At 36.3% G+C, this 20090-nt stretch overlaps 2 protein-coding genes across 3 annotated transcripts; one reads left to right on the forward strand and one right to left on the reverse strand.

The window, feature by feature from the left end:
* Positions 1-377: 377 nt before the first annotated feature.
* LOC109216066 (glucosidase 2 subunit beta) lies at positions 378-8267 on the forward strand. Of its 2 annotated transcripts, none has more exons than XM_019380192.1 (6): positions 378-734; positions 816-929; positions 5388-5483; positions 5741-5920; positions 6011-6157; positions 6244-8267. In XM_019380192.1, exons 1-5 carry the CDS (start codon positions 638-640, stop codon positions 6112-6114), a joined length of 591 nt encoding a protein of 196 aa, XP_019235737.1. In that variant the 5' UTR covers positions 378-637; the 3' UTR covers positions 6115-6157; positions 6244-8267. The 2 variants fall into 2 exon arrangements, with proteins under 2 accessions (XP_019235737.1, XP_019235736.1); XM_019380191.1 differs by having other exon boundaries at positions 382-734; positions 6231-8267.
* Positions 8268-8533: 266 nt separating this feature from the next.
* On the reverse strand, positions 8534-9043 carry LOC109216065 (probable dolichyl-diphosphooligosaccharide--protein glycosyltransferase subunit 3B). Its single transcript, XM_019380190.1, has one exon. It carries the CDS (start codon positions 9041-9043, stop codon positions 8534-8536), a length of 510 nt encoding a protein of 169 aa, XP_019235735.1.
* Positions 9044-20090: the final 11047 nt, after the last annotated feature.

Below are 20090 nucleotides of genomic sequence, written 5' to 3' on the forward strand. Positions count from 1 at the left end.
ACAAACATAGCAGCTAAAATGTTATCTCAGAATAAATCCCTCTAAATAGGGAACCAAAATGAATTCTACAAGGTTCTCAGAATTGATTTCTATGAAATTCGAGACAAGACAATCAATAAAAGAAGAATGAGCAAAGTGGGGGAGAGGAGGGGGCAGGGAGAGGGGATGGACTATGGAGGGCAATCTGGAAAAATAAAGAAATCCATTAAAGCTTTTATAAATTTATTCTTTTTAACCTTTTCCTTTAAATTAAAAACTTAAAATTTTTGTTTTATTTTATACTTAATTTTTAAATCATAATTATCATATACACGCGCTTTTTGATGGTGATAGGCATGCATTTTTGTTACGTCAGTTATACCACTTCCACATAACCTTGATCAATAGTGTTTATTGACACTTATTCTATCGAGTTGAGGTGTTAAAATAGGACTTTCCTAAATTTATTTATCGGGATGAAAAATCTGTACAAGTTCACCACGACACCTTTTTGCCTTTTACAAACAAAATTGTCAAATGAAAGAATTAGAAAAACTTTTGTGGGTCAATTGCAGATAAAACCCACGACGGCGACGACGCTCTAAATTCTACTTTAGTAAATTAAACACAACAGTCCCTCAATTATTTTCAATCTCCGATGAAGACTACTACTCTGCTTCGAAATCTCCTCCTAATCAGCTGCTGCTTGTTTCATGTCTCCTCTACTGATTTACCCCTCGGAATCCATCCTCTAGGTTTTCCTCATACTGCTTTTTAAAATTTCTTGAAGCAGCTTAAAATAATTTCCTGAATTTTAACTAGTTGTTATTTTGCAGATGAGAAGTACTATGGTTCAGAGGTAATCAAATGTAAAGATGGGTCTAATTCCTTTACCAAAGATCGCCTCAACGACGATTTCTGTGATTGCCTCGACGGGACGGATGAGCCCGGTAGGAATTTTTTATATATTAATTAAACTATGTGACTTGCCTATAAGCCTAAACTTAAGAGATACGACAACAACAAAAAACCCAATATAATCCTACTAGTGGGGCCTGAGTTGTATGCAACAAACCCAATATAATCCTACTAGTGGGGCCTGAGGAGGGTAAGGTGAATGCAGATCTTACCCCTCCCTACCTTAAGAGGGTAGAGAAGTTGTTTCCGCACTTTTAGAGAGAGCACATTCACTTATTTATTTTAGGTTTGGTATATGCTGGAATGAGCTTGTATTTTTTTTTGGGGGGTGGGGGGGGATAAACATGTGGAAATATTATACTTACTGATGTGTTACATTGAGACTCAAGCCCTGCTGCTCTGATTATATTGAATTGTATGAACCATCTTATCTAAATGTTTAATTTGTTGAGGAGAACACTTTATTTTAGGTTTGTAACATCCACTTGTTCATTACTTGTGTATGATATATTGATATTAGTACAAGTATGCAAAAAGTTATGGGTAGATTCCTGTGTGGATTTGTTTGCATTAACCCCTAGGCCGAAGGGTCAAACTTCATTAAAGAAAACTCCATATAATGGAAGGCCTCCAAGCATGCGCAAATCACACAGTGAGATGGAGAGCTCTCGCCGATGTCAGTATAAATTGTGTTAGTTGCAGATTCCATAATTCTGCAAAAGGCCCGCAATACGTTTTCATTGAGGTTATATTTGAATAAAAAAGCAAAAATGGCACTATAACATCTTGATGCGTTCCAAAATCTCCTTGTTGTGGTCAAGGACATCTTCCGCTCATTTCCAATAACAAATCGTGTCCCGAACCGCATGGAAGCTATATTGAGTATAGTTCAAGTGGCAAACCCTTAATCAGAACATTTGATGCTAGCAAATGCAACATTTTTCTCATGAGTTGATGATTTCAACATGAGAAACTGTGTTGATGACCTTGCTCGAGAAAGTTTCAAGAATTTCATTTACCTCCTTTGACCATTCAGAAAGGTGAAGGAAAGAGTCAATGGTTTTCCTCACTAACCAGAAGGCACCAATCATCGGGATGAACTTTCAATGCAAGAACTTTGGCGCGAGGTTTGTGCTTGTCACAGATGATCTCGAGATATGGATGTAGAACCTCGTGTTCACTTGATATAAAATCTTGTGTTAGCTTGTTAGGACTCAAAGATTCAAACACAGAGAAAGGAAGAAAGAATTAAATTAAAGAATATACAATGCACCGGACTTTAACGCTAATGTTCAAAAATTACATGTGTAAATCCAAATAAAATTTGGGCTTGATTTATATGAGTTGCATTTCCTGAAGTCTGCTTTTTAATGGCGCAAGTAACTTGTAACTTGGATGTGCCTTGAAGGAAGTATGATATTTCTCGTCAAGATGCTCAAAGCTGTGAGAGTAATGTCCAAACCTAGAACTGACTTTGGAAAAGTACATGTGGAAATTCAAAGAGAATTAAGACGAATCTTATTGATTTTGTAGCTTGTGAAGACTGCTTTCACAGGACAAGTGCCTTGTAATTCTGGCTTGCCTACTACGAAATACAATTTTTCGTCAAGACACTCTTGCGTGAGTCAGAGCGTCCAAGTCCGGATTAACTTTGAGAAAGTAACTCTGTAAATCTAGAGAGGAAGTTTTTATATATCTCATAGTTTCTTTTTATATATTTTGTAGTTCCTAAAGTCTGCTTTCCAACATCGCACACAGTTTGCAATTGCGATATAGTTACTGAAAAATATGATTTTTTTCAAGTGAAGACACGCAAAATGAAAGAGATCAATGAATCTGAATTCAAGATTGGGTTTCAAAATTTACCCGAGAAAGTAAATGAGGATTCTGACAGTGGCTTTTAAGTTTTATACATGATGCAACACTAAGAGTATAGTTTCGATAGTGCAAATGGCTTGGGTTCATTTTTGATGATACCTTTAGTTTGCGTGTCTTCATGAGAAAGATCCTATTTTTCTGTAGATATATTTGAATTGCAAGCTGTGTTTGTGCTGTTGGAAAGTAGACATGAGGAACTACGACGCTTATAAAAAGCAAGTCCCGGTTCTCTTTGGATTTTACGTAAGTACTTTTTAGGTCACTTTTGGATTTAGATGTTCACACCCTCACAGTTTTGAGCGTCTTGGCGAGAAAAATTATATTTTGTTGGTGGGACGTCCAAATTACAAGCCTCTTGTGCTGTTAGAAAGCAGACTTCGACATCATTCTCAAAAAAGAGAGGAGAAAGCAGACTACAAGAACTATAAAATATATAAGAATGATTCTCTCTGGATTTTCATAGGTAGTTTCTGAAGTAAGTCCTGTATTTTGATGGTCTAACTCTCACAGTTTTGAGCTTCTTGATGGGGAAAATCATATTTTGGTGTGGGCACATTTGAATTACAAGCTGCTTGCTAAGCGAACTTCAGCAAATACAACATATGTAAATCAAACCCAGATTTTCTTTGGGCTTACATAGGTAATTTTCAGAATCCTAATGTTACAATCTGGAGCATTGTTTTTAGGTAGCATGTTCTTTATTTTTTGTTCTTCTTTCTTTCTCTTTGTTTGCAACTTTAGAGTGATGACACGAATTTTAAATCAAGCGACCGCAGTGCGCTTCAAGGATTACGAAGATCACGAGTTTTCCTCTCCCAGGTGAGGAAAACTTTTGACTCTTTGTTTCACCTTTTTGAATGGTCGATGAATGAGGCAAACAATGTTCTTGAAACTTTCGTGAGCAGGCTACAGAAAGGTTCTCGTGTTGAATTCATCAACTCATGACATGAAAGTTGTATGTACTAGTACCAGACATTCCAATGTTGGTATTGTCATTTGGAGCTATCCTCATTTCGGCGAGGTTCGATATACAACTTGCTATTGTGAATGGGGAGAAGACGACCTTGGCTGCATCAGGGAGGTTTTGGAACACATCAAGATGTATGATGATGTTTTGCTTCTTTGTTCGCATATGACCTTATTAAGAACATGTTGCGAGTCTTCTGCGAACTTTGGCGTCCATCAACTAACACTGTTTGTACTGGCATCGGCGAGCTGTTCAACTTACTGTGAAATTTGCACATACTTTTTAAGTCCTTCCTTTACGCAAATGTTGATGCAAACAAGTCAACATAGAAATTCATTCCTGTTCATGGAGTTTTGCAATGAGTGCATAACATGCTTGAGTAACATTCACTTTTGCATAAATTGTTGTAAGTTGATGTCTTTTTTCTTATAATGTTTGTTTCAACTTTTTGTACACCGTGTCTACTATAGGTTTTGGTTTTTGTTTAACACATTTTACAAATTCAAAGTGTTTGTTGTCTCCGTGTGACGGTCACGGGTTCGAGCCGTGGAATCATCCATTGGCGCTTGCATAAGGGTAGACTGCCTACACACCCCCTTGGTGTGCGGCCTTTTCCCGGACCCTGCGTGACTGCGGGATGCTTTGTGCACCGAGTTGCCCTACTAATCAAAGTGTTTCTTCTTTTTAAGATGATGTATGTTTCAACTTTTTTACACTGTGCTAAATTTAATTACTGCAGGTTTTGGTTTTTGTTTAACACATTTTACAGATTCAAAGTGTCTCTTTTTTAAATCTTAAAGCTAGAAAATTTTGAACTGATGTACTGGGGAGAATGTTGTATTATTTTGTGTATCTAACCAAAAAGGAATTCATTGGTAATTAATATATTTAAAAGGAAAAACTTTTCCTTAGTGATGCTATGAACTGGCAACTGTGCTACGAGTAGCTGCCTAATATTTTCTTTCAGTCTCCTGGTACCAGAGGAAGGAAGTGATCATATTGGTAAATGTGGACTTATTATCACTTGGTGCAAAAAATTTTCTGATGTCCAATGGGATAAATGCTAATGACAAAAATCCGTGTGTTCTACTTAATCATAGGTACCTCTGATCACAATTGATACTAAAATAAGTGTCATTTATCTGCCGTTTCTTCCATTTAATTTTAATATTATTATGCTTCTAAGAGGTAAAATGGTGGCATAACATCAACAATTGATGTCATAAACCAAAAAGGCAACAAGGGTAGTCTTAAAATGAAAAAGGGATATGTTGAATATGCCATTTTCCTTATATAGACTAGCCTAAAATTGTTTAGCTACACAGTCAATGAATCTTCGAATATATCTTGGCAAATATAAGATATGATAGTTTTGCTTGGCGTCTAGGAAGAAAGCTCCACTAGTGACTCCAAAATGTTAGATTAGACTAGCTCCATTAGATATGATGGGTGAAAGTGCTTTGAACAGTTGGATGCACTATATATAAACTTGTGTGTTTCACATGATTATTTTCTCTTTTATTTGTATACTTTCTATTGCTTTTTCCCATCCCCTTTGATGGTTTTGTGGTTTTTAACCAATAAAATATTGACATATATTTTGTTTGAGTTCTCCTGTCAACTAAATCGCTCTCTCCTTTGATAGGAACGGCTGCCTGTCCAGCTGGAAAATTTTATTGCAGAAATGTGGGCAGTACACCTAAATTCCTGTTCTCTTCTCGCGTGAATGATAATATTTGTGGTAAGCACTCCTTGTTAAGCTAGTATGGGTTTTTTACAAAACGATTTTATATAATTAATTTTTGCTTCTATTTATGTGTTGTTACATAGTTTAGCCTCTTATCTGAGGCTTGTTTGTTTCTATGATACACGGATTCATTTATGTGTACGTATTGAATGGGGCTGTATGCAAGCTTTTTGGCTGCAGCATTTATTGATTTGTTAATCTCTATCTACCCTGTGGTTGGGTTCATGCTTGCTGATTCAAGATACTTTCAGATTGTTGTGACGGAAGTGATGAGTATGATGGTACTGTCAATTGCCCCAATACTTGCGTAATGGGTGGGGATTTTTCTTATCAAACAAGAAGTTATGGTTCAAGAAGAAAACATCTCGATCTAATTGGTGGAAAAAATGCTAATGGGGTCAATATGGATGACTCAGCTCCGAGACTGCAAGGTATTCTAATTTTTTTCCCTTTTTCTGTAGCCTTTGGCATGAACTGTGAACCATCTCATGTAGCAACTATTTGATGTTTGTTCATTGCAGGGCTGAAGATACTGGTACTTGTACAGGTGGTCGTTATCATTATTTTTCTGGTTTTCCGGAAATTATATCGGCAATCAAGGTCTAAAAGAAGACATGTGCGTTGAGAATTGATCCCAAGATTACTGTTATTGTCACAGTATGTTCTCAGTAAGTTTCTCTGGTCCTCTCTGTCTTTCGTTGTCTCCCAACCATGATTATTTGACCTAACTTCGGAGTGCAGTTGTGTTCTGTAGGCATAATTGTATGTCTAAGAGATGGCTGCAACCTGAAGGTCCAACTTGCTGATTGTTGACGTTCTTCTTTAATGATTCTTACATACATCTATCTGGAGACGGGATTGTGACAACAAACTATTAAGCCCTGCACCAGTTCTTGAAGTATCATTTTATTAGGCGCTCCTATGAACTTTTGACTATCTTGGTTGTTCAAATTGACTAGTAAGTTGCATACTGTAGTGGATCTCTACGAAGTTTTCGCATTGTCCGACCAACTAGCGGCGAGTTAATGTATGTTATGGTTTCAGTTAATTTGATGCTTTAAATATTAAGAAGCTTTTAAGTTGCCATCAACCATACCGGTTGTTTATATATATATATATCTATGTTGCTATGACTGATTTAAAAGAATATGGTCTTAGATTGTTATTGCCTTGTTAAGTAGTTTTACTTTTCTTGTGTTCTTCTTACAATTTCTTTTCAGGAACTTTTCATGTTTTCGACTAATTATTTTGACGATTATGTTGTTTAAGGGCCTCCCGTTATCCCGAAGGGGAGATATCTCTTTTTGATCGCTACAGTGAACTCTACCCGACTCAAATCAAATACCCAAATTTGCCTGCTAAACAAATTCGAAAGAGTCGTCATGAATATATTCCCATGGAGGTTACTTACTCTTACTGCCATTCTGCATCTTTTCATTTTATTTTCCAATTTTTCTATGGCTATTATCTCTTTTCGTCTACTTTTTTTCCTTTCTGATGTATTTAATTTCAGTTATTCAAAATTGTCCCGGGACAAAGATACAAAAGTACACTAAAGGCCAGGCAGGTCGCAGGGATGCAAAAAGCAAATTGTCAAAGACCTGCTGATAGGAAAAAATATGTAGAAGGCATGCATACGTCCTATCTGTCTTACATAAGACCAGTCCAGGTCGCAATTGATTTCACGTGCTTTTAACATCTGTATTTTAAAGCGACATCTAATTAAAAGGCAAATGTTGAAAGCACGTGAAATCAATTGCGACCTGGACTAGTTTATTTAAGACAGATCTGACGTATACATGCCTTCTTAATAATTTTCTCTCTATCAGTATGTCTTTGAAAATTTGTTTTTCGCATCCCCGTGACTTGCCTAGCATTTAGTGTGCTTTTGTATTTTTGTCCCGGGGCAATTTTGAATAACTGAAATTAAATACTTCAGAAAGGAAAAAAAGTACACGAAGAGAGATAATAGCCATAAAAAAGTTGGAAAATAAAATAAAAAGATGCAGAATAACAGTAAGAGTAAGTAACCTCCATGGGAATATATTCAGGAGGACACTTTCGAATCTGAATAACAGGCAAATTTGGGTATTTGATTTGAGTCGGGTAGAGTTCATTGTAGCGATCGAAAAGAGATATCTCTCCCTCGGGATAATGTGAGACCCTTGAACAACAGAATCGTCAAAATAATTAATCGAAAACATGAAAAGTTCCTGAAAAGAAATTGTAAGAACAACACAAGAATAGTAAAACTACTTAACAAGACAATAACAATCTAAGAACATATTCTTTTAAACTAGTCATAACAACATAGAACTACAAGAATACATCAGTTAATATATATATATATATATATACACATATATATATATATATAGTTGATGGCAACTTAAAAGCTTCTTAATGTTTAAAGCATCAATTAACTGAAACCATAACATACATTAACTCTGCCGCTGGTTGATCTGACAATGCAAAGACTTTGTAGAGTAAAATTGTGTTTGTGGTCAATCGAACCGTGATATGTGGCTCAGATGCTCGTGCATACATAAAGCTCTAGTTGGTACTTGTTCTCATTCATGTGTTCGCATATAACTTCCTGTTTATATGTGGATTCGAAGAGTAGCTCAACACTCTTTGGTTGCACAAATGAAGGGAGACAGTACCACAACAATGTGCTAGGCAGGCATATATGTACTGGAGACGGGGGCTTAATTTGCAAACAGTATGTTTGATAGTATCACTCTACTTTAAATATAGGACTCCGTTATTTTACATTTCTGGAATTGTTTACATTATTGAGTTAGAGAAGAAATGAATCCCTGTTACCTCTTTACTTCTAAATGATTTAGTCAAATTTTCTGTCGACAGGACGTAGGTTTGAATCCTACTTGGAGAGCCTACTGATTCTGGATTCTTTAATTCAGAATAAAGGTGCTCACTTTGTCAGTTAAGAGTAGGTAGTCTATTCCCTGTTTTTGGTACACTACTTAGCAATTAAGTCAACAGCTAATGTGTAACAACTAGTATAAGCTGGTACAATATTCTTACATATGGTATGTGTAAGCAGGAAGACCAGACCCAGTCTTCCAATTATACAGGTAAATCACCTTCTTTACAGCCCAGAATGAAACAAAGATAGCTAAAAGCATCACCAACCTCTGGATATTCCTATTCTTCACATGGACAAGAACATGAGTGATAAAGGCCAACAACAACCCGACAGTAAACCCCTCGGCCCCTAACTGCATCCCATTTCCGTCATAAAAGAAAACCAACTTTTTAGGATCATCTCTATCCACCATAGCAATAGGTATTTTATTGATTACGTTGTACATTGTCCCTGAAATACTGAAGAAGTACACGAAAACTGACCCTGCCATCCATATATGCTTGTTATGCAAAAGGGTGTTTCCAGCAATTATCTTTTTCACGAGAAACGGAGTCAAGATTAGCCCCAAAGCGATGATAATTATCTTTTGTTTCTTGGAAATGAAACCTGGCCGATGTATGGGACCAACAGTGAGCTTAGTTTTAGCCTCGATGAATTCTGCCATCGATTCAGCATGCCCAGAGAAATCCGAGGACTTCATTCGAATAGAATCCCTTTTGAATTCAGTAGCTAAAGGGGGGACTAAACATATATAGGGAAGAGACCTGACTCGAAATAGAGCAAAAGAAGCTTGTGATTCTTGAAACTCAATGTCAAAGAAAAAAAACTTGTTGTTATGTGGATTGTTTGTGTGGAATGAGGAGGAGAGAAGCAAGAACTCATTTTTAGTAGTTGGAAGTGAAATCTCTGGCTCTGAATGTAGCTTCTGTGAATCGAAGAATATAACGAAAGAAAATGGCCTAGGGATAGGTATCGATAAAATTCGTCTAAGTAGTTTGTTAGAAAGGTGAATAATGCCAGTGGGAGATTTAGAACGAAGGATGATCAATTCAGAAACTAAATCATCTGAAGTTAATGGAATGATTTTCAGGTACGAGGAGTAAAAGGAAAGTGAAGAACAAAAATGATGTTGTGTTGTATGAGATAGCCATTGTAACTGTGTTAATTCTGAATGTTCTGTGTCATACCATCACCAGAACTTTTGTACTGCTGATTGCTAAAAATTTTGCCCATACTTAGACTCCACATGGTGTGTTCCTGACAAAAGTTGTCTATTTTTAGGATTAATTATATTAAAAAATGGTCCTATTTATCTGGACTTTTTGCAGCTGAAATCTTCATCTACACCTAAATTATGATGTTAATGACAGTCTTTGCACTATTGAATTTTACGTGAGGCTGAAGAATCTTTTAAATGCAGATTATGTCTCCTTGAAAAGCTAATAAATAGATTGTTTTTGTTTAAATTCCTACCCGATGTCCGGTACCCTATTTGGGTTCTGACTAATCTAGATTTGCACTTCGAAGTACCACTTTGGGGGTAAAGCGCTTCTTACCAGTGACGGTTCTGTATCCGGGGTTCGAACCCGAACCACTGATTAAGGATGAAAGAAAACTTATTACACCATGATAATCTTTGGTTGTTAGTTAATAAATAGATAGAAAAACTAAGTTAATCTCTTAAAAGTAAATGCTTCTTTGGTAGAAGAGAAAACAAATCTTAATAGATAGATTTTATTGTTTAAATTCCAACCCAATGTCCGGTAGCCTATTTGGGTTCTGGCTAACCTAGATTCGCATTTTGAAGAATCACTTTGGAGGTAAATCGCTCCCTACCAAAGACTACTCCGTATTCAGGGCTTGGACCTAATCCTCTGATTAAGGATGAAAGGGTATTGACCACATTATGATAATCTTTGGTGGTTAGTTAATGATTAGATAGAAAAGCTAGGTTACTCTCTTAAACAAATATTGGGAGTGAAGCTATGATACATGGATCAAGTCCATTTTTTGGCGGCTCAACTTGTGACACTATACTTGTAACCAAGCTGAACGTAGCTCGGTGTTGAGCTTGACAACGTCGTCTAATAACACATCTAATGTACATATCGAGAACAGTAATAAGGAAAACAACTATGGATAGTGAAATTATGGCACTGAGCATAATTTTGCTGTTGATATCATATTTGTTTTTGCGATTATCATCTTCATCGAAGCCCTTATTGAGGCTACCGAGTTTTGAGCAGACTATAGATTCATTCGACGATTTTTTTGAAGAATAAAGGGTTGGTTTTTTTACGTTCAAGACTTAGGTTTTTTAATACAAGTACAAGTTTTTTTTGTGTCTGGTGTCTTCTTTTATACGTTTCACCGAGTGATTTACATGCCCAAAAAAAGGTGAGTTTTGCATGTAAAAAATATGTACAAAGACGAGTTGATTCATCAAAGTCAAATGTGCAAAAACAGAACTGGTGACAGATCGATCCCAAGACAATAGACAGGAATTTATACCATGCGAATAGCAGCTAGCTACTTCTTTTTCCAAAACCTCACTGAACTGACTTTCTTCCACTCCATCTCTGTCATTCACGGCGAAGTTTGACTAGATAACTTTGAAAAGGGAGCGCAAAATCACGAATGAACAGGAAAAAAAACTTACCTATAGAAGATTATTCTTTTAGGGCATTTCCCCGTAGACTCTTGAAAAGAAAGTAGCAATTCCCCGGAAAAACAACTTTAATTTTTAAGACAAAAACCATGGTATGGAAAACACAATGTAACATAATCAGGGACTTCTACCTATAGGTGTCAAACAGGCCGGGCTGCCAGTTCCGGGCCGACCCTGACTAGTTTTAGACTGGACCAGACCGGTAATTATGGGGTCGGGCAGGGTTGGATGGGGATGGGAACCGGCTTGGGCCGAGTAGAATTCTGGTACCGGTTAAAGGACCGGTACGAATCGTTAATGTCAAGTCATTTTGGAACCGGTTAATTGGACCGGCCCGAACCAGTTCAACGGCTAGTTCAAATTTTTTTGTTTTTTTTAATAAAGTTGACCGTTGGCAACAGTCAGTTGCTATTTTGACCGTTGCCCGACGGCTAATTTGCAAGAATAACCCTTTTTTGGGCATTTTTAAAAAAATAACACTTTTATTATTTACTAATTTAGCCCCTTTTAAAAAACTATAAATAGACCCCCCCTCCTTCTTCATTTCTTCACTCATCTCTCTATTCTCAAACCTAAATTCTCAGTTGTCATTCTCCCATTTTTCACCTAAATTGCAATCAACTATTTGGCTATCATTTTTTTTGGAATTTTATTTATGGTATTATTTGAAGTTTGAACTTTGAACAATCGACGTTTCTTCGTGGTAACATCAGAGTTGCGAAATTCAATTTCAAGACTTCAAAAATCATTAAGTGTTCAATTTATTGCGAAATTCGGTGCACTCGTTCCAACTCTTTCTCTTATTTAATCTTTTATTTTCATATTTAATCTTTTATTAGTAATTTTCATAATATGTTTAATGCTGCAAAACGAGTTTGTAATAAGGTTGCTAATCAAGATAATCGGGAAAATAGAAAAAGAGGTATTACTTCAACTTATAGTAGTAATTTAATGACTTTACACATATTTCTGAAACATCACGTGATAATAATATAGATTATGAACAATTACAGGAAGATTACTGTATAGAAGATAATGAATTAGAAACTGAAGATGACACGCCACTTACACCTAATAGTGTTGGAGTTGGTAGCAGGGGTGGTGGTCGTGGCACTAGGAGTAGACCACTTGTGGCCTCGACTAGTAATCGGAGAAGGAGAAGTAAAGTTTTGAAATACTTGATGAAATAGAGAATACTGATAGAGTTAGATGCAAAATTTGTAAAGATGATTTTAAACATAAGACCGGAGGATTTTAAGCATAAGCCCGTTGGACATACAAAATTTTTCCTTTTTTTCAATTTTTTTTTCTGAAAATAATGTTTGGTTATTCCATTCTTACCAATTTTTCCTTTTTCACTTGATAATCCATTTTCAAATTCGAAAAACTGGTTCTCACTAGCTTTTCAATTGAAAATGGGAATTTGCTAGTTTTTAGTTTTATAAATTTACCCTATATTTTTTAAAATTTATAAAATGACCCCATCAGTTTTTCATCTTTGGCAGATGCATCTTTGGCGACTGATGGCGGAACATCAGTCCTAGTTGATACTTGAACTCTGCCTACTGGAAGTTTGATTATATGGTTATGAGAAATGTGGCTATGCTTGCTTTTGCAGCTTCTCTGTGTGTTAGTAAAATTAGAAAATGTGATATTGATTTTGCATCTTCTGTGTATTGTAGTAAAGCAGAGTATGATAACAGTTAAACAATTGCATTTTGATTGTTTATTTTCAAGTAAGATAATCAAATTGGGATGGTTTTGATATATTTTACAAGTTGTGGGGGTATAAATCATGTTTCATGGTTTTGTAAAAAAGACATCCAAATATCTTACAAAAATTATAACCAAACACAACTTCATATTCAATTCAAATTTTAGTGAAATTCCAAATTTAAATTTTTTTTGGAATTCATGTCCAAACGCCTACTTAGTATAATTTAAGACCAAATCATGCTAGATGAAATTGTTACTAGATGGAATTATACATACTTATTTTTAAAATGTTGCTACAAATATAGATTACCGATAACTAAAGTTGGTAATGCGCATTGTACTGATCCAAACCGTATGTTAACAACTAATACTTGTGCGTCCATTAATGATGTTGTTAAATTATTACACAAATTTTATACATCTAATGTTGAGTTTTCTGGAGCATATTACCCTACTGTTACTATGGCTTTAGTACATATAGCTGAAATTTCTTTTCTACTCTCTGAATTTAAGAAGAAAGAAAAATATAAGGATGCTGTTGAAAAAATACAAGCAAGATTCAAAAAATATTTATTCCAACTCCTTCTATTTACTTAATTGGTTCTACTTTAAATCCTTCTATTAAGATGTCTAATTGTAATCAATTAATCAATGCTTTATACTTATATGGAAATTTGACCAACTGAAATCCCAGATATATATTATTATATGAACAAGCTAAAAGATTATTTACAACAATTATATAATTATTATGCAAATATAATTGATGATACTGCTAATAATGTAGACAATGTTAGTCCCACTAGTCATTGCACTACTTCTGCTACATCTGATACTATGGATGAAGATGAAAGCCTTGAGATTTAATATTTGGTCTACATTTTCTTTCACTCAAACCAGTAGCAGGAACATTGATGAACTTCAATTCTACTTGCAAAAGCAAACAGAGCCTCACACAAAGGAATTTTTACCGTTGGCATGGTGGCATGAGGATGAAAAGCAATTTTCTGTTCTTTCCGCTATGGCTCTGGACGTGCTAAATGTGCTAATCTTAACTGTTGCATTAGAGAGTGCATTTAGTCAAGCAAACAACAACTAAGAGACACCCATCACTCATTGGGAAGCAATGCTTTGGAAGTTTTAGTATGTTTCAGATATTGGATTAGATCGGAATGATAAAATCAAGAACGTGAAGATGTTGATAAACCAGAAGATGAGGAACTTGGAGATATATTAACACATAGTAACCCATCTGAATTTAACACTCCAGAAGATGGCCAAGAAGTTCATATTGATTATGAAGAACTTACTAAGGCAATGCAAAACCTTTGAAGTTCTTGAATTATATTTAATAATTCAAATTTGAATTCACTCCCTTTTCTTTAATTTAGTTGTTATAAAATGTAAACTTTAATTTGCAAGTTTGAATTAAAAAGAAGAACTTGCAAATTATATGTTAAGTTTTTTTCCATCTTCATTGTATTATCTTAAATTCTTAATGAAATATTCAAATAAAGCCTTTGAAGTTTTTTTTTTTTCAAAATTCAAATATAAGGCTTTTAAAGCCTTTGAAATTTATTCAAATACTCTTTTTATAAGATTGTTTTTATGTTTCATATTTTTATTTTATCTTAATATAAATTACGATAGTTATACAAAATAGACAAAAAAATAAAAAAGGCCCGCCTGGCTCCTTAGGCCCGGAACCGTTCCGGTTCAAATTTTCACCGGCGAGGCACGTAACTCGTAAAACCGGTATTTTGAAACCGCTAATCAAAACGGTACGGAGACTGGCCGATCTCCTTTTCCACTAGCCCGACCCGGCCCCTTGACACGCATGCTTCTACCTAATCATTCAAGCACCAACAGTCTTTCCATCATTTGTGTCTTCTTTGTATAGGTCCATAATGATCTCTTGCCTACAGCTCTGTGCAAAAACCACACTCCTATATTTAGTAAGCTCTAGCCAATCCATAGACGCGACCGCCACCTGTAAAAGAAAATATTATATTAGTTCCGCGGGAAGAGCATAAGCTACCAATAGTCAAACAATTAAAAATTAACAGATTTTAAGTAATGTTATACCCCATTTTAACGCGGGTCAAATTAGAATATAACATATTGGTAATTCTGAGGTTTATTTGATTAAAGAGAGTCGCCACCTAATTATTTTAACGGTGAATTAGGATACCAATTTTAGCTAAGTAATGCTTACAATTAACTCTGTTTTATGGCCTACTTAACCTTTAAGACTATGGGTAAGGGCTCTAATTATTCTAAAGAGAAGGTGTTAGGCACTCTTTAAAATCCGTTAATTACGGTTACCAGTCAGACTTAGGTTAATACAATAAATTTTAAAGACCAAAATATCGTTTGCCAAAAAGTGTTAAGAAAGCTCATTGGGTTTGGCGGAAAGAAGTTTAAAAAAAAAACTACTCTAAAATATAAACAACTGGGATCCAATTTGAGCTCAAAATGAACCGCTTTAAAAGAAGTACTCTTTGTAAAGATAGCTTCGGAATTCATACGTGCTAATACACTTAGTTATTGTCTTTCTGAAAGAATAATAACTCCTGAATATTCATTTTCATCAATTTAAAAAACTTGACTAATTAGAAAAAGTTTGTATCGAAGAGACCAAGTACAGCCTTGAACAGAAGTTGAACATTTAACTGGACTTATTATCAAGTGGTTATATCACATGAGTGAAAGGTTACTGATTTCAAAAGCCCTTTAAGTTAGGTAGTAACATTCTATATGCCAAAAAAAATACTTTAATAACTAAGTGAAGCCCCCAAATATGATAAAATTATTATTAGTCCTACGTTAACAAAGATTCAAACTGAAATAACTCAAATCACACAAAAGAAAGGAAATACCAAATCTGGTATTTATAGGTGTAAAATTAGGGTTCTTGGTTCCTTTGAGCGGGAATTTGAAATTCGGATTTTAAAATAAGTCAAATGCATCCGTTTGAATTTTAACGTTGAAGCTTTTGGATGAATTCGATCTTCACGTGATTCTTCAGATCTTTTATGATTTTGGGAAGAAAACAAATTTGACTTCGATAAGAGAGGTAAAAATGTTTGCCATCAGAGAAAAGAGTAAGCTTTTATCCCAAAAAGGAAGAACAAAGTGTCAGCCATGGTTGTAACAGTCCAAGCTTTCACAAAAACGGAAAAGGAGCACATGAACTGTTGGGGATAGAGGGAGTGAGACAAAGCGTTAGGGTTGCGGGAAATGGGTTGAAAGATTGGGCTGCAAGTATTGGATTGTTATTGTTTTAAAAAAAATATTTGTGGGCTGGCTTGAAAATTTTCTGATAGGTCCAAATTTTGTGGACTTTTCCCTTTCTTTCATTTTGTTTATTGGGCTTCTAAATACAATATTCTCATAAGTTAATTAAGCCTTAGCAAGATTATTATTTAAAGCAACTTAATAAGATAGTTATGAAATACTACAAAATAACTATTNTTAGCGAGATTATAATTTATGGCAACTCAATATAATAGTTGTGAAATACTACAAAATAACTATTATATGAAATGTCATAATATTGTTATTGTAAACTTTTTATAAAGTGTAGGATGAAAGAAATTTTACTATTTCTCCTAAATAAAGGAAAATTATATTTTTGCAAAAAATGACAATAAAAATTATACTTAGAAAAACAATAATGATAACAATGATGATAGTGATAATAGTAACAATATAAAGAAGAAAAGTAGTAGTAATAATAGTCATAATTTTAATAATAATAATAATAATAATAATAATAATAATAATAATAATAATAATGACAACACTGATAATTATAAAAAAATTATAGTAATAATAGTTTTAATAATAGTAACAAATAAGTCAATTTGTGTTGAAAATAATAAAATGCCTATTTTTATATTATTAGTAATATTAGAAACTTAAGGAAATAATTTGGAAGAATAGGAGGGACAAAATTGGATGTCAACAAATAATAGACTTCACATACGCAACTATGGATGGACTACAAACTTCTCCTGGCGAAGGATGTGACGTATCAAAACCAAAGACGATAGTTGGGACAGTAGTGAGAGCCGGTATTGCTTGCTGCAATACATAGTTTGGTAAAGGACTGATAGAATGTCTTTTAAAAAACGCACATCCTAGCAAACCTTGACGTTTATCTTTAGTGCTAAGTACTCAAGGTACCGATCAATAAACTTTGTATGTAACGACCAGAGCGGTTCTTTACTTTTTAGATCCATGTTTCCTTAAATAAGACTCCCCGCATGTGTTTTTACTATTTTATGACTTGCGGGGATAGTTAGTTCGAGATTGGAAGGGTTCGGGTTGAAATCAAAATACTTGGTTCCTTAATGTTGGCTAAAAAGGGCTAAGTTCAACTCGAGTCAACATTTTGAGTAAACAACCTCGGAACTGGGATTTGACGATCCCAATAGGTTCGTATGATGATTTTGGACTTGAGCGTATGTTCGGATCGAGTTTGGATGATTCGGGAGCGTTTCGACGCTTAATATTGGAAGTTGGCAAATTGAAGGTTTTAAAGTTCTTTAAATTTGGTTTGGAGTAGGTTTTGGTGTTATCGAGGCCCGTTTGGGATTCTGAGCCTATGAATAGTTTCGTATGGTGATTTAAGACTTGCACGCAAAATTTGGTGTCATTCTGAGTAGTTTAAGTATGATTCGGTGCGTTTTGAGAAAGTTGGAAGAACTTGAAGTTCATAAGTTGATTCGATTTGGTCTGGGGTGTGATTCTTAGTTTTTGTGTTGTTTTCCGTGTTTCGAGAAGTCGAACAGGTCCTTTTTATGATTTTGAACTTGTGAGTTTGTTTGGACGAGGCCTCGGGGGCCCCGGATGCCATTCGGACAATGCATGAAACTCGTTTGGATTTGGAGGAAATGGCTGAAGCAGCAACACTTCTGGTGCAATCGCACCTGCGGGGGGTTAGCCGCAGGTGCGAGCTCGTAGAAGTGAGCCAACGACCGCGGAAGCAGCCTAGTGTCAGCTTCCCAGTGATCGCAGATGTAACGACCCGGCCGGTCATTTCATGAGTTACCGCTCTGTTTTCCCCATTTCTGCTTCTTTGCATGTTGTTCAGCTGTATTTCATCGCATTGTGTGGGTTAGTTTGGGTTCGAAGTTGTTTTTGTAGAGGAATGAGACACTTAGTCTCTTAAGTTGGCCTTTTAGTTAGAAAAGTCAATCGAAAGTTGACTTGTGGATAAACGATCTTGGAATTGGGTTTTTATGATTCAGATAGCTTCGGGAGGTGATTTGGGACTTAGGAGCGTGACCGGAATGAGTTTTGGAGTAAATTTAGGCTTGAATTGGCGAAATTGGAATTTTGGCGTTTTCCGATTGATAGGGGAGATTTTTATATAGGGGTCGGAATGGAATTCCAGAAGTTGGAGTAGGTCTGTGGTGTCATTTGTGACGTGTGTGCAAAATTTCAGGTCATTCGGACAAGGTTTGATAGACTTTTTGATCAAAAGCGGAATTCGAAAGTTTTTGGAGTTCTTAGGCTTGAATCCATCGTTAATTTGATGTTTCGATGTTGTTTTAGGTGTTTCAAAGATTGGTATAAGTTTAGATTGTGGTATATGACTTGTCCGTACTTTTGGTTGAGGTCCCAGGGGCCTCGGGGTGATTTCGGATGGTTGACGGGAGGTTTGAAGTTGAGAATTGGCAGCTGAAGCTGCTGAAGTCTGTCATAACCGCACCTGCGGCTTGGGGACCGTAGGTGCGGGCCCGTAGAAGCGCCGCCAGGGTCGTAGATGCAGAATTGGGCATGAGGGGCTAAAACCGCAGATGCGGGTGTTTGAGCGCACCTGCGATAACGCAGGTGCGGATTGCTGATCGCAGGTGCGATCCATGGGCTGTTAAGTGGTTTCCGCAGGTGCGCACCTGGGACCGCAAGTGCGAGATTTTGTACCGCAAAAGCGGTTTAGCTGGGGCAGAACATCTATATTTGGCCCTTCGCGATTTTCAGCTCTTATTCACCATTTTTAAATCGATTTTGGAGCTTTTGAGGAGCTTTTGAAGAGGGAATCCAAGGGAACTTCATTGAGGTAAGATTTTTGAACACAAAACTCGTTTCTATGGTGTTATTTTAAAGATTAGGCTTGTAATTTATGGAAAATTAGTGGTTGAAATTGAAGAACTAGGGCTTGTAATTGGAGACCTAAAATTAGGGATTTGAGGGGTCATTTGTGGTTGGATTTTGGTAAATTTGGTATGCATGAACTCGTGAGAGGATAAGGATTCCATTGATGTTAATTTTGTCGGATTCCGAGACGTGAGCCCGGGGGTCGGGTTTGGCCAATTTCGGGTTTCTTGATGCAATTTGATTATTTTCGCATGGGCTTCGTTCCCTTAACATATTCTAATGTTATGATACTGGTTTTGGGTAGATTTGACGCGAGTTGAGGCCGATTCGAGAGGCAAGGGCATCGCGGGCTAGAGTTTGGACCGGATTGAGGTAAGTAATGATTGTAAATGTTGTCCTGAGGGTATGAAACCCCGGATTTCACATCGTTATACTATTTTGAGGTGACGCACACGCTAGGTGACGAGCGTGGGGTCGTGCAATGTTGGGGATTGTGACTTGATCCGTTCCGTACGACTATTAAGTCGCGTATTCACTTGAAAACTATTTGATATTGTTATATTTTTAGAAAGTATTATTGTGTTTGGGGCTAAATGCCGTGTCTGGGCCTTGTGCCGATTGTTTGGACCCTTAGGTGCTTTTACTACTGATTTCCTCACTGTTTTCGGTTTGATATTTACACTCAGTCATGCTATGTTCTTACTGTTTTCATAACTCGATTTTATTCACTCCTCCTGATTTTATAAATAATTTTTTAGCCGAGTACTTGTTTTTTTGTCAGCCCGAGGGGCTTGAGTGAGGCCGAGGGCCTGTGTTGTGAGGATGTTATGGGATCGGGCTGCACACTGTAGCATGTGGTACTTATTTATGATATATGATAGTCCGAGGGCCTGATTTATTATGCCACGAGGTGGCTTGTGATTGTTATGAGGCCGAGGGCCTGTTTGATTATGCCATGAGATGGCTTGTTATAGCGCTTGGGCTGTAAGGAGCCCCTCCCGGAGTCTGTACACCCCCAGTGAGCGCGGGTACCCAGTGTGAGATGTGATATTGCCCGCGGGGCTGTTGTTGTTTCATGTTATTGCCCAAGGGGCTAATACGAGTGATTGTGAGATAGTCCGAGGGGCTGGTTCTATTGATATTTTGCCTGAGGGGCGGTTATGGTACATGTTTTGCCCGAGGGGCTGTTTTACGTTTCTATACTTTTACTCACTATTTTCAT

This window comes from Nicotiana attenuata, unplaced genomic scaffold (assembly GCF_001879085.1).
Source record: "Nicotiana attenuata strain UT unplaced genomic scaffold, NIATTr2, whole genome shotgun sequence".
In the NCBI taxonomy this organism is placed as follows: domain Eukaryota; kingdom Viridiplantae; phylum Streptophyta; class Magnoliopsida; order Solanales; family Solanaceae; genus Nicotiana; species Nicotiana attenuata.

Bases quoted from the DNA above. Each gene is read 5' to 3' on its own strand.
- LOC109216066 (XM_019380192.1), top strand. From the start codon at position 638: ATGAAGACTACTACTCTGCTTCGAAATCTCCTCCTAATCAGCTGCTGC. The intron at 735-815 runs GTTTTCCTCATA...GTTATTTTGCAG, and splicing joins CCTCGGAATCCATCCTCTAG to ATGAGAAGTACTATGGTTCA. The intron at 930-5,387 runs GTAGGAATTTTT...CTCCTTTGATAG, and splicing joins CGACGGGACGGATGAGCCCG to GAACGGCTGCCTGTCCAGCT.
- LOC109216065 (XM_019380190.1), bottom strand. From the start codon at position 9,043: ATGGCAGAATTCATCGAGGCTAAAACTAAGCTCACTGTTGGTCCCATA.